Genomic DNA, 14,621 nt, shown 5'->3' on the forward strand with positions numbered 1-14,621 from the left:
AAGAAGGGGGAGGAAGGCTACTTTTAAAATATAGCTAGACATTCTGTGTCAGCATTAAATTTCATGGTTTGCATTAAGATCCTACAAGACTACTGGCCCTATCCCATGTTGTATATGTACTGGATTCGAAACTGATTTTTGCATATGAACTTGTTTTAAATTGTTTGTATATGGGATTCTTTTTACATATGGAATTGTTTTTGTTTCTACATATGGAATAAAAAAATCCCTTTATTGCTGTTGTTTTTAATGTGATATCGCTTCAAGATACTTTACGGGAAGTGATTCATAGATGGAATAAAAAAACATTCATAATGATCTTTTCCATTGAATTTGTTTCTTTTATTTCTCTTGCTGCTGTTCCTGATTACCTGTTGGTGTCCGTGAAGTGAATTCAGGGTCGAAATGAAAGGTGTCCTCTGGCCGTCCCACAGCAGGTTTAAAAGGCGGCATGATTTCTTTCCTGTACAACTTCTGCAAAACAACCACCACCACAAATGATGGATTAAAATAATTGCCAACAAGATACATAAAAGAACAAAAACACAGGAAAGATATTTTAGGTTAAGTCCATGGGTGTAGCCAGGGAGGGCAGCCCCCCCCAAAAAAGCAAGTAAATAAATAAAAATACTTAACTGACCAGTTGTATCACAGATAACTCGGTTCTGTCTCCCCAACATAAAGCCTACCCCCAAAAAATAAATCCTGGCTACGTTCATGCTACAGTCCTATACACACTTACCTGGGAATAAGCCCTATTGAACACAATGGGCCATACTTTCAAGTATACATGCATAGGGTGGTATTGTAATACACACATTGCATCTTGTGTTTAGGAAATTATGTTCAGTGCTAAGCCTAGGAAAAGGTGGGAAGATCACCCTTGAAATATTCTATTACCTAAACATCTATTTCCTCTATGCTTAGCAGTATCACACAAGTCAAATGAGGTATTAGTGTTGTAATGTTTCATGATGCAATGTATGAAAACAACCACTAAGGGGTTTCTGGGATTGTCAGCCCTGGGTGGAGTCTTGCTTAAATGGGAGCGATAACTGATTTACTTTACACAAAATTGCTGTGAGGACAAATGAGGTAAGGGTTCAAAGTGCAGCTCCTTGCACACAGAGCTGACACGTGTTTGCACAGTGCCAGGCAGATGGCCAGCTTTAACACTGCAGACTACGTACTAGAGGAGGGAAAAGGCAACGTGGAGGTCTGCAGTAAGCCCTTTCACTCCTTAACAAGTGACTGGCACTGTGAAGACTGTGACAAGCAAGCAACCAACCAACCATCTGTTTGATGCCACATGTAATCCCACTCAAGAATGTGAGTGGCTGTTTATTTATTTATTTATTTATACTGTGCAAGAAAAAAGACAGAAAGAGAGAGAGAGTCAATGGGTGATCCATGTGCAGGAAATAGATAGGCACTGCAAATCCTAATGTGGTGAATGAGGTAAGAGTTGTTTAAAAGTTGATTTTAAAAATGCTTCAAAGCAGACTTGTGAACACATATTTAAGATGGAAGAGGGGTGTGGGGTGTCTGTTTATTTCTCAGAAAGTTAATTTTTTATATTCATCTTTGATTCCAACTTCCTCCACTTGTTTGTTGTACTTATTGATATTGTTTCATATCAGGCCAATATTCCTGTCACAGTTTTCTTTGTTTTGACTAGATTCTGATGCCATTTGCAACGTTGCTTTCTCAAACTCTCTTTTACACATTTCCTCGAGCAGAGCTTTGCTTCTTGCTGCTGCTGTGTGTTTCCAATAACTCTGCCCAGGACTTCAACGTAAACTTAACAGAGGACTTGTTCTCCTGGGATCCATATAACGTACCACGAAGAAGAATAAGGAAGCAACCATGAGTCACATGTTAAGCCTCATTGCCATTATTTGTGAAGATATGAATGCTTTGTGTAACAGAATTTCCTTTTTAAAAATAGGTAGAAAAATGAGAGAGGCAGATGTAAACACACGTTCTATATGCATCTGGCAGTCATCATCTGGAAGGGCACTCACTTAATTGAATTAAGCATTATTTAGTCATTTCCTGCAATGAATAGCACTGTGCAGATGTTCACACAGTGTAGAAATGAATGCATGGGGATGATGGCAGAAGATTCCACCTGCTGACCGTGTTCCATTCGTTAATGGAAACCTGTTCACAGAGAGCTATGCATATGTACCTTTGTCCAAATAGTGCACTGAATGAGGCATTTGTATGTTCCATGTTTGTAAGGTATGGTCCATCAATCCAGAACAAATGCTTGTCCAAAGGGCTCAGGTGCACAAGTTCCAATGGGGGGCGGGGAGAGAGAACAGGCAGAGTCTTATGTTCCCTTCTCTAAGATTGTCCATTTCCAGACTATTTGAATGTATTCACAGAGCTAATGACTTTGATGAGAAACTGAGCTGATCTCCAGATACCTTCCAGAAATAGAAAGGCAGAACGAAAGCTAGTGACGCACAGCAACGCGAAAAAGCTGCTCCGCACAGGGATGAAGGAATGATTTCCCTGAACTATTATACACTTGCTACACAGGAACATGAACACACAATCCAGTAAGTAGACACAGGGATGAATTATCTTCTGGAACATTATCGAGTCTGAACCGTCGCACTGACAAAGCGATACTGTCAGGAGATGCCAAAAAAGGGCATCACTTTAGATCTATGAATCACTTTTCCATTTCTATGTTAATAGGCACACATAGCTCATTTCTATTTTTAACTTCAGTTGATGTTTTTGATGAATATATTTCTTAGGCAGAAGAACTGGATAAAAACAAAAACCTTCTCCTTTGAAGTCTTTGCACTTGGGGGCATGATGGCCAACTGGCTTTGTTTAACGGTCAGATGAATTCATCAACGGCATCTCACCACTCTGTTTGTGAGTCTTCAGCCTCTGCTGGTCCATATACACAGAGGATGGATGACAACAAGTAATGAAGTTGTTGTAGGCAGGGTGACCTCACAAGACAAGGGGCAGCTTCAGCACATCTTAATTTGTTTAACTGGACATTTCCAAAACTGTTGCTTTATTCCTGAAGAGGAGATGCCACAATGCAGACTCACCCTGGCTGGATGCAATTAAAGCAGAGTAATTAACAATCAGAGGTTTATTATTAGGCCAAGCTGGGGAGCATAAGGATTTGGAAGGTGGGAGAGAAACACTTGTAGCACTAGATTTTATTGGGATTTGAGTTGGTGAGTGCAATGTCCAGTGCTACTGTTGTTTTTTAAACTGTTTTAATCATTACTGTATCTTTTATATCTTTTACCCTTTTGTATTTTATCTGTTCCTTGAGTCCAAGTCTGGAGAAAAGGTGGGATATAAATGTCTGTTGAGACATTCTCAAAATACAAGGTGTATATTTGTAATATTTAATAGCTATTTTTATTAAATGATTTGCTTTTTAAAATACAGCACATTTAATTAGTTGGCAGCTTTAAATACCTACTTATAATTAGTAATGGGAACTGTGGTGTGGTGTTTTTATTCTGAAACAATGCTTCCATCAAATGTGAAGGGACAATATTATAAGAATAATGTGGCATAGGTAATTAGACTGTCTTTACTTTTCTTATTAGTATTTAATGAAAAGCAGTCTGAATACTTTGGATCATATCCAGCAGCGAATGTAAGGAAGTTTTTCTTCTCCATAAATAAAATATATCAATATTCATACCATGTGTGCTGAATGGGGCAAGAGGTATAAGAAAGACTAAAAAGTGTGTGATCATGGAACAAAACTGAGCTCATTGCTGACCTTTCCCAGTAATAACAGCGATGAGAACAAAGCACCTGCATTAGCTCTATTCCTCTTCTCTAGCCACAAAGGCGTTTTCAGCAGCTGGAAGCATCATTATAAGACATCAAGGACTAGCTTCCGTTCAGAACTCATGCTGGTTCATATTCAGAAAACCATCAAGTCAAACAGACCATCTGCTGCTACTGGGCTTTTAAAAGCTACACTCAACCCCCACCCGCCCCTGAAATGTCCCTTGCAAATAGTGGCGTTGCCAGTCTATGGCTAGGATCAACAGCCTTAGACAACCAGGCTGAAATAGTAACATTAAAATCCCATTCATAATTATGTTGGGTTGAATCCAGAAAAACTATATCTGAACTATATGCTCATTATGTGGAAATTAGTCTCTCACATTTCAATTACATTTATTCATTGGTGTCTGGGGGGGGGAGCAGTCCCCTTCCCAGATGATCCACAGCCCCCAGATGTGTAGCTTTTTTCATTAAAAAGTAGCTGTCTAGCAGTTGCATAACCTGAGATTAGAAATGTAATTTTTTTGGAAATTTTGAAACCAGGTTGGGAGAGGGTGTGGAATTGGTGTTTTCCCCCTGTTAGAGGTTTCAGAAAAGAACAGAATTAATTGGCAAAAATGCCATACTTTCTATTTTAAAAAAGTACTCTCTACATATTACAAGTCGCTTTGTTACTTTAGGAACATAAAATGCATTATGTATAACTTGGTTTACCACAGAATATATTTTTGGTATATTAAAAGTACAGTTTACACAAACAATAATTACAAATTGAATTATATTTTAGGCACCAGTAAAAAAACCATTCCTCTTCTCATAGGCCTTTGGCTAATTAAGTAATCTATGGCCTTTTAAACTGTGTGGGTGGGTTATTGTTTTGTTTGTTGTTATGTTGTGTGTTTTTCTTTTGTAAACTGCCCTGTGATGCTCAGAAGAAGGGTGGTCTAGAAATTTAATAAATAAATATTTTAAGTTTTCATTACAAGTGGCATTAGAAGCTGCTGAATTGTAAGGAACATAGCATATTTTTGGTTTTGCCAGTTTATGAGAAGCAGGCATAACCAGCAGAAACTATCAATATTATAATAAAAAAGAATAGCAGAAATTGATATCAGAAACTATCGATATTATAGTAAAACAAATCATTACTTATTCTAAAAATCACTGTCTTCTCCAGTCCTCCACAATGACAAGTTGACATAAAAAGAGTTGAGGAAAATGGGAGGAGAGACAAGACTCAATGAATACTACAAGGAATTCAATTGGTCTCTTCCTCTAAGCTAACCATTCCTGTTTTTTTTAATATTTGCCATCACATTTATCATGGACCTTTAAAAACCAAAGGTTTGGCCTGACTGAAAATTCCACCCATCCACAAGTCAATTTATTGCTTGATTTGATGTGAGTATTTCCAAAAATAGACCAATTTCTTTCACATGCTGCAGAAGGTGGAGGAATCTGAAGTAGGAAAGAAGATGAGTCAGAGATTGTGCTGTGCGAGGGCCTTGCAATGGTGTTGCAGGAGGGTTATAATTGGCAGAATCCCAGACTGTGTTCCTTGGCCAAATACCTGAAGATGTTCTGTACTCCGCAACATTCTGTACTTTCCAACAACAAGCCCTAAGGGTGCTGCTTGTTTCGTAATCTAGTCAAATGCAGAAGCACTGCTATCATCACTTACATGTCTGCCTTTAAATCTTGGACCCAATGAATTTGCAGAAGCACAGATTGGATGGAAACAAAATTATGTAGTTCTATACTAGACAAGAGGACAGAAACAGATGCTCCAACCGTGCCAGCAAGAGGAAGGCCACAAGCCAAGAAGACACTGGATCCTTTTTTCTTCTCTTATGACAATGGCAATGCCCTCCAAGAGGCAGAAATATATACTGCTCTTGCTTGTCCTCAAGTGTTTTTTCCCACCTGAATTTTGCTGTGGTCCCCCCCCCCTGCCCCGGCTCTTCAGATCCCTACCTGTGATATAAAGCAAAACATGCAGGCACTATTCTCATCTGTTTTATGAGAAAGAAGAGGACTTGAGCCTTTCTGTATTTTGAGGCAATGAATGAATTGTAGCAATGACTGACATCTACAAAAGCAGATCTAGCCTATTAGAGAAAGAGAAGGTTAGAGTGATATGTGTACTGTCTAGACAGTTTTGGCCTCTCTTAGTGGAGGAGTGATTATTGCCCCACAGAAAACAGTTCAGGTATCCAGAATTTTAGTGTAGCCAAAATTGGGCAGTAGACAGTAGTGGATTGTGTTGTGGGTCAGTGGCACTCACTTGATCTCCTGACAGCTGATTCACTGTGAAGTAGGAGAGGGGCGATGTGGTAGGGAGGTCTGTGTGGTGCAAATGCACAGGTAGGAGACAATCCAGCTGTTGAGGTGTTTTTTTTAAAAGAGTTGCTCTATGCAGGATTGCATTCCTGCTTGCAAACACTCTGGGGAAGCAGTGCTGGTGTCAGGTTGTTCTGAGCAAGGAAAAATCCTGGATTTGGGATGCACATCTAACTAGTCAGACAAGACAATCATGTGAATTACTTACATTCCAGTCTATAGTAGCAAAAAAAGGATGCCGCTTAATTTCTTCAACTCCATCAAGGCCAGCACCTGCCAAAGCAATGAAAGAGAGATAATAAAGAGGATGTAAAATGAACATCATTTCTAATAAAGAGGACCTTCTCACTGTCTCCCCAACCCCAGCAAGAGATCTGTGGCTGGTACGGGCAAGAGAGGCGGCTTTCTGGTTGTGGTTCCAAAACTACAAAATAGGCTTTCAAGTAAGGTTTGTTTGGTCCCGTCTTTGCCTCCTTTTATGTGAGCACTTAAATTCCAGTGGGTTTCTTCTTCTTCTTCTTTAGTTGGGGCCGCCCAATGATGGATTTTATTGCTGCTGTTCCATGGTTGCTATTTGAGGCATCAATTGTGCTAAGTTGGACTCAGAGGAACTGTGAAACAATGCATGTCCCAAGGGGCTCTCACCAACACAAATAGTATACAGCATTTATTTTCAGCTGTAGTACTGTACACCAGAGTTTAAAAATAACAATAATAGTAGTAGTAGTAAGAGGAACAGAATCATTCTGCCCTCACCTTCTGTTTCCTGCTAACGTAATTGACCCCTTCACTGTCAATAACTTCTTATGCTTTAAGTTAGTGCTTTACCACTTATGTAGTGCTGAACAGCAACATCTAATCAAAGTAATTCCTGGAAAGACTACTAGTTAAAATTCTATAGGCGGACTTGAAAAGAACAAATGGTTTTCTGTAGAAGCTGTAGTTAAATAAGTGGGCAGAGAAAGAATCACACTGGCAGGCCAAAAACGCAAATACTTTTATGAAGCGTACGTCGCCTACGCACTCAAAGCAAGCATTTCAACCACATCATCAATCTTCCTTTATTTAACCATCTTCTGAATGTTCATTGTCAGAATCTGACCCCAGTGCTACCTGTAACAAGTGTGAATGATCATATGAAACATTTTCCAGTGCAATGGCTGAGGCAGAGACTTACAGGATCCAGCTCCAGAGACCAACTGCTGGTGCAAGGGACAACGTCCTCTCGCATCACTGATGGGACCCAAGTCCAGCCTCAGCCAGTTATGGAACACTCTGCACTGTATCTAAAGGACCCCTGGAAGGGAACTGAATCTACTATGTGGAAGCAATGCAGGACCTGAGAGGATACTTGGTGGCTTTGTATATGGAAATACATGACAGATGCACAATGCCCTTTTTTTTTTTAGATCGATCTATGGTGGTGATTATAGCAGCAGGAGCATTTGCCCGGCACTTTCAAGTATTGAAAGCACTTCACATGCATTAGCTAGTTGTAAGTCTTGTAACACCCCTATAAGGTGAGTTTTATTATCCTACATAGGAAAGGGGGAAGGATGAAGGGTAAGAGAGTTTGCCTTGCCTAAGGCCATCTAAGTTCATGGTCAAGGCAAGATTCAAACTGGGGCGTCTTACGATTGCACTATATTGCACTTTTGTAGTTATATTTCTTTTGTAATATGTAATATGCTGTTTGGGGGCCTTTGGGTACAAAAAGGTATATAAATATACCTATACAATACTGTTAGTATGGGGGGCCAGGAAGGAATCTACATGAGCCTTAAATTCCATTGGAATATTTTCTACGTGTATCTCACTGTTTGATTAAGTTGATAAACATTCCTAGGGGGAAACACTGGGTGAATGCCTTTAAAAAGAATGAAGACATAGGCCAAGATTATGGACAGCATTAAGGATAGCTCCGTGGGATCAGTCCATCCAAGGCCAACCTAACTGCAAAGGAATATCTTTTTACTCCAGTCTTCAGGGTGACATCTCAGAAATTTAAGCTTCCTTTCATGGCCTGTAGCAGCTGACATGCGTGCATCATGAGGGGGAAAAAACTTTTACCTTAAAGATTATATTAGTATTTGTAGCAGCTCCAGCAAAGAAAAACAAAATCTGAGAGTTTCCTTCCTCCTCAGCTACATATCAATAGAAATGCAAGACCTATAGCTCAGCCAGATGGCATTCACATCAGGCTGCCAAGAATCCTGTTAACAACTGCCTGTTAGAACTCTACTGGAGAGACTGGTGGGTGTGATATCAAATGCTCTATATAGTCAGCCTTCGTCACGCCACCTCAAGCAGTTGAGCAGCTAAGGATGCAAGGCGGAGGAAAACCATCTTTCCTTTTCCTCTCCGATTTCCTTTTCGGCTCTGATTGGATCAAATTATGTACTTAATTTAGCTTTACATGTTTATTTGGAATCCAAGTCAGAAAGCTGGTAATGTAGCTTAGACACGGTAGCAGGTTTTCACATCTATCTGCACTTGCTCTGTCCTGTGTTCAGCTCTCTAAAATAAATTTAATTAGATGCCATAATCCCCTGGGATGCTGCTGTCAGTGAACTCCTTAATCAACTGGGTAATTAGGTAATTAAAAAAAAAAAATCCTGAGACCAATCTTACAAGAGACAAAGGTTCACTTTTTCTTTTCCCTATAGTATTTCCCCCCTTTTTTCTACTTAAGTTTCTTGCAAGCAGAGTGTGTGTGTGTGTGTGCATGTGTGTTGTGGCCCCTTCAAGATTAACAAATTGATTATGGCATAAGCTTATGCCATAAAGAATTTGGTTAATCTTTAAAATGCCACAAGACTCTCTGGTGATTTTTACTGCAAGAGACTAGCACATAAAAAGAGGGCATTGGAAAATGGTGAGAGCTGGGTAAGGTAAAGGTAAAGGTAAAGGGATCCCTGACCATTAGGTCCAGTCATGACCGACTCTGGGGTTGCGGCACTCATCTCGCTTTACTGGCCGAGGGAACCAGCGTACAGCTTCCGGGTGATGTGGCCAGCATGACTAAGCCGCTTCTGGCGAACCAGAGCAGCACACGGAAATGCCGTTTACCTTCCTGCCGCAGTGGTACCTATTTATCTATTTGCACTTTGACATGCTTTCAAACTGCTAGGTTGGCAGGAGCAGGGACCCAGTCGCTGGGATTAGAACTGCCAACCTTCTGATCGGCAAGTGGTTTAACCCACAGTGCCACCCGCTTCCCTATGAGAGCTGGGTAGGGAACTTAATTGTTTCCATCCACCAGATTCTTATCAGAATCAGCCTGGCGGGCCAAATTTTAGATGTGGGTGGGGCCACTCACCTGTCAATCATGGAATGTCACAAAGGTTTGAGGTGCTTTGAAGTCCTGAAGTTGGGACCTTGCAAGGCACTGCTAAAACATTTTTCCCCTAGGTTTTATCAGGGCTTTTGATGCAAACGTCTTGGAAAATCCTGCTGCTTTGACCACATGCTGCCCTTCTGGACTGGGAACAGGCATGCACAGCCAACTCAGGATTTACCTCTGCTCTGTGACTCATTAGATGGCATCACAAGTGACATCGGCTGAAGAGTGGGTGGGTGTGGAATTAATTTGATTCAGTATTGGTCATTTCTTCAGTATTTTATAATTTTATTATTCTTTGATGTTTTAATGCTTATGTTGTACATCACTGTTGCATTGTTTTTGTATGAGCTGGCTGTTTAGAAATACTCCTATAAGGAAATAAATAACTAGCATCTTTCGAAACTAGCATCTATTTCGGACAACACTTAGCTATCATGACTAATTGCCATTATTAAACCAATTCTTCAACAATCTGTTCAATCCATATTAAAAGCCCAAAACACATATTTAATTAAAGCTTCATTACCTTGCATCTCTTCCCAGCACATTGTTCAACTATGCCATTTACATGAGAACAAATCAAAATTAAGTGAAAAGGAAAACAAACTACAGATTAACATTTGATTGTAATCTATTGCTGAATTTATCACAGACCAGAAACGAAATGAATCCCCATACCTAATCTGTTGGATGGATTCCTCTTGAAAAGAGCTCGAAGCAAACTCTGAGCTTCTGTGCTCAAAAACTGTGGCATTCCTAGCTTGGCTCTGAAAGAACAGAAACGTTTAAAATGTAGGAGGACTTTTCAGAAATGTCTAAAAAGATCACACACATATTTAGCAGTGGAAGTAAATACAGATGTGCAGAGGAAATATGTATGGAAAAATATATAGAGTTCCCAAAGTAATCTCGAGGCATATTGGATAAAGAATGTTCCATAATACTGACTCTATTAAACATTTCTTTAATTCTTTCCTCATAGTCTTTACCATGCTTATTCTTCTTCACAATGGCTATGGGAAGTGTGTAATTCCCCCCTTTAAATATAAAATGGCAGGAACTCTGCCCTCCTTTGCATCTAGTCACCGTAATGGGAATAGAAGAAAAATGGGCATACGCAATAAATACATAATTTAATTTGGATGCCATGTTGCAGGTTGGGGGTCTGACATAGCTGCAGATTACTGATCTAGAGCTTCCAGCTATTTATTTTATTTACCCTACTACTAGCTCACGTATAGGAAGGGCTGTACCATAGCACAGTGGTGGGACATCTGCTTTGCATGCAGAAGGTCCCAGGTTCAATCCCCAACATCTCCAGAGAGGGCTGGGAGGGACCGATCTGAAATCCTGGAGAACTGCTGCCAACCCATCTAGGCAGTACTGAACCAGATGTGCCAATGGTCTGACTGTTCACAGATTATTTCAGAATTGGTAGGTTCGTCTTTAAATGAAAGCTGAATCAAATTTCTCCCCCGCCTCTACAGCCAAGCAAACTTTGTCTATTCCAAGCACAACAATACACGTTCTACATCAAAAAACTAGTTGGAGCTTACTACTCACTTGAGAATGAGAGCCATTGTCTCCTTTCTGTCTTTCCCCTGGAATGGCAACGACCCTGTCAACATTTCAAACTGTAAAAAGAGGAGAGCAGAAAGCTAAATAAAGACTTAAGTGCATAAGCATTGCAAGTAGTGGTGTGGTGTTCTTGGCAGAAGTGCTGGTGATCATTGCAATTGGTGTCATAGACTCTACCTCAAAGAGCCCCCAAGGGAAGTCCAAACTCTATAGTCGGAGCCCTTAACCCCTAAATCATTTTGCCTCTTTTGTTTGCCTTCCTTCCACCCTCCCCCCAAATTCTTTTAGTTCCCTAGTTTACGAGGTGCCACTCCAAGCACAATCGGCATCATGCTAACATCTGTTCCACTTTGATTAAGACAAATTATAATTGGATACTAAATCTAGTTTAAATAGCTCAGAGTACATCTTTCTCTTACATTTTGGTAACTGAAAGCAATACAAGTGGAATTATAAGCCCCAAAGAATAGTTGTTCTACATTTGCTTTGACAGATTAAATGGTTTTTAAAAAAGCCGTACCAAATTCAAAATTCAAGGAGCATCACACAAGTTCCACAGGAATTCTATTTTTTTCCCTTATTGAAAATTAGCTCAAAATGTCACTTACTGAGTACAGCAAATAGCCTGAGTCCAATGTGGCATCTGGTGATACTAAAAGACAATGGCCCAGTTCAGACATAATGGGAAATCATTCTTCCCTGCTACAAAAATGAGTTTGCAAAAGACCTGTGCTCACTCAGTGGTGTGCTCTTCTCTACTCTGTTCCATGCCTGAGAGGAGGCGACTGAAAGCTTCTGCAAGGATTGAGGAACCTCCAGATGTTGCTGGACGCTAATTCTCATCAGCCCCAGCCAGCATGGTCAGTGGTCAGGAATAACAGGCGTTCTACTCCAACAACATGTGGAGGCTCACAGTTTTCACAGCCCTGATTTAAACTAACCAGTTTACCAGAGCTTGGATGTCACAGGGAAGAACAAGATATGGAACCTGCATTTAAAGAGATACAGGCTTTGAAGTTTTTCAAGCGAGCAACATCCATGTTTTGAAGAAAAATGTCCATGGATTACAGAAGAGGAAACAAAAGTGCTTAGTACTATTCTGAACAGATGAAAATCCAAAGAGAAGAAAGAAAGGTGACAAGCTGGTGTTTGACCTACACAATAGCAAAAGCTATTCTAGGAAATGAAATATCCTTCTTAAAAAGAGGAGCAGCTCCATCTTTCACCACAATGTGGAAACTTTTACCAGCAAAGTGTGATAGTCACCTGACAGTGTAGGCCGATAGATAGAAAACCATCTTTTTAATGAATGTTTGAAAATTATAACCATTTTAAAATAAAATGTCAGAACATGTCTACACAATGCTGAAGCTGGAGTTTCCATTAAGCACACAAGATCCAACGGTCTATACTGTATAATAATTTGTTGCTGTTAGTGTAAAGAAAAACTGTTCTAGCTGTTCTAGCAAAAGCTACTGATGCAAATAAAACTAAAAGCTCCCCCTGCATCATATGCACATAGAAGACATCTTGAAAAGAAAAAAATAGGACTATGACATCCATTTGAGCTTAATGCTGTGGATCACAAATATGCAGTGCACAAGAGGAAAGGTTTGCAGGAGTAGAAACATTCTTTCGGAAAAAAGAAAAAGGGAGATCCCCCTTCAAATGAACCCCCACTCCAATAAGAATTGAGAATGCCAACTGACCATAGAATGCTGACAGTTGCAGGGGAGGGATAGAAAACACAGCAGGCAAGTGGGTAAAGTAAGGAGAATGGAATGGAGTGTGCTGGAAAAGAGTATGGCTGGCTAGCTTGCTGCAACCCTGACCAGAAGAATTCTACACTGCAACGTTTTGTTGCAGCACAAATTGTAACAGACTAGCCATTACAATTTTGAGAGGAGACTACAGGAGAAGAATCTGTACCTTAACTGTACCTTATATGTATGAACATTAAGGAAAGTTAGATATTGAGGGTGGGGGCAGAGTTGGCATATACATTATTTCTATTTAACATCACTAAAAAGTAGCAAATATTGCACACAATACCCTCTTTCAGTGGGGAGTACAGTCTATTAAAAAATAATCATATAACAAATTTTGTTTTCTTTTTAGTACTTTCCTCCTGTGTCCAGATAATTTAAAATTGATGGCTGTAGTTTACTCAGCTTGCTGCAAGGTACTGTCTGACACTTTCTAAGGTCACTTTGGCACAAAAATACTAACTGATACTTTTTAAGGTCACTTTACTCTGTTCTTTGAGGCTGAGGGCGCAGGAATGATTAAAAGATCCACTGGGATTCACACAGAAGGAAGGAAGGTGAATGAAGTTCCTGCTAGGAAACAAAATGCAATAGGAAGACCTGTGCACATAAGACACACAGCAGCAACCTGCAGGTGAGAGGCTAGTGCACACTATCCTTTCAGAAAGTTATTTTGTGACTTACAGATAAGAGGGAAGAAACTTAAGGCTGTACAGAGAGCATCAGCTGGACTCTCATTGTCACAAAAACTTTGCTTTGTTGCCTCATTATGACATGTTTATCTTCTTGAGAAAAAGGAAGCAGGGAAAAATAACTGCGAATTGGCCCTGTGACTGGTGTTTGATGGTGAATATTGGATTTGGGGAAATGTTGTTATTCTGGGTTAAATAAACCTGTGAAATGATATGTGTCCTAAAACAGACCTTCATTCTGCTGACCGTATATATAGAGGCTGTCTCCTGTAATCACCGCAGACAGAACAGAATTCAAATATAGATGTGAGCATATTCTGGGTTTCAGTTGACACCAAATCGCTCTTCATCAGCTCTGTCTCTTAACTTCTCCTTGGTGTCCAGGGCCAGCCCTACCATTAGGCAGAGTTAGGCAGCTGCCTCAAGCAGAAGATGGTGGAGTGTGAGTGCCTGTGGTTTGCTGCCGCCATGCCCTGCCATTCTTTTTGGGCCTTCCCCTCTGTTAGAGGAGGACAAAGTTCTGTGTGGCACACAGCCAGCCCTGTGCCCTCCAAGCTTGCCTGCTTCCCATCAACATTGCCACTGTTGAAGTTCAGTTGCCAGTCTGGTTAGCTTCTTTTGTGGAATGGTGGTGGGAGACACCATCTTGTCCTTTTCCTCAGGTAACAAAATGCCTTGGGCAGGCCCTGTTGGTGTCTGTATATCTTGTAGGAGACTGAGAAGCCCCATTTTACTCCACACACAGATAAAGAATCATAGAATTGTGCACTTGGAGGGGAGCACAAGGGTCATCTGGTCGAACCCCCTGCAATGCAGGAATCTTTTGCCTCCAGTTCCTTCAATATGAAGTTCTAATTTCAGAGTAAGTGAACAGCCACTTCATAATCCTGAGGAGACCAAGTAAGGGTTACTTGATTTCTCTCTTTCTTGACCTCTCTTTTTGCACTAATTCATCTGGCAGTATACTAAGGCTCTCCAGTTTCCTAGCAACAGCATGTTATGGATTATGAGGCTGTGCTTCTCTAATGAATAGAAGCTGCAGAAAAAACTCAACTACTTTCCTTCCCTTGGGATTGGATAATATATAAAGAAGTACAAAGAAGTGTGGACAGC

The 14,621-nt window shown here is 40.4% G+C and overlaps 1 protein-coding gene across 5 annotated transcripts in view; it reads right to left on the reverse strand.

Moving 5' to 3' along the window:
• The window catches only part of RPS6KA2 (ribosomal protein S6 kinase A2), a 175,223-nt gene that overhangs the window by 20,513 nt on the left and 140,089 nt on the right, over nt 1–14,621 (reverse strand). For all 5 annotated transcript variants that reach the window (XM_053382383.1, XM_053382385.1, XM_053382384.1 and 2 more), the window contains 4 exons: nt 11,036–11,106; nt 10,151–10,239; nt 6,338–6,402; nt 372–474 (listed from right to left, as the gene is read on the reverse strand). In XM_053382383.1, the coding sequence (XP_053238358.1) occupies nt 372–474; nt 6,338–6,402; nt 10,151–10,239; nt 11,036–11,106 (328 nt within the window). The remainder of the gene's footprint in view (nt 1–371; nt 475–6,337; nt 6,403–10,150; nt 10,240–11,035; nt 11,107–14,621) is intronic.

Source organism: Podarcis raffonei, chromosome 3, assembly GCF_027172205.1.
Source record: "Podarcis raffonei isolate rPodRaf1 chromosome 3, rPodRaf1.pri, whole genome shotgun sequence".
Lineage (NCBI taxonomy): Eukaryota > Metazoa > Chordata > Lepidosauria > Squamata > Lacertidae > Podarcis > Podarcis raffonei.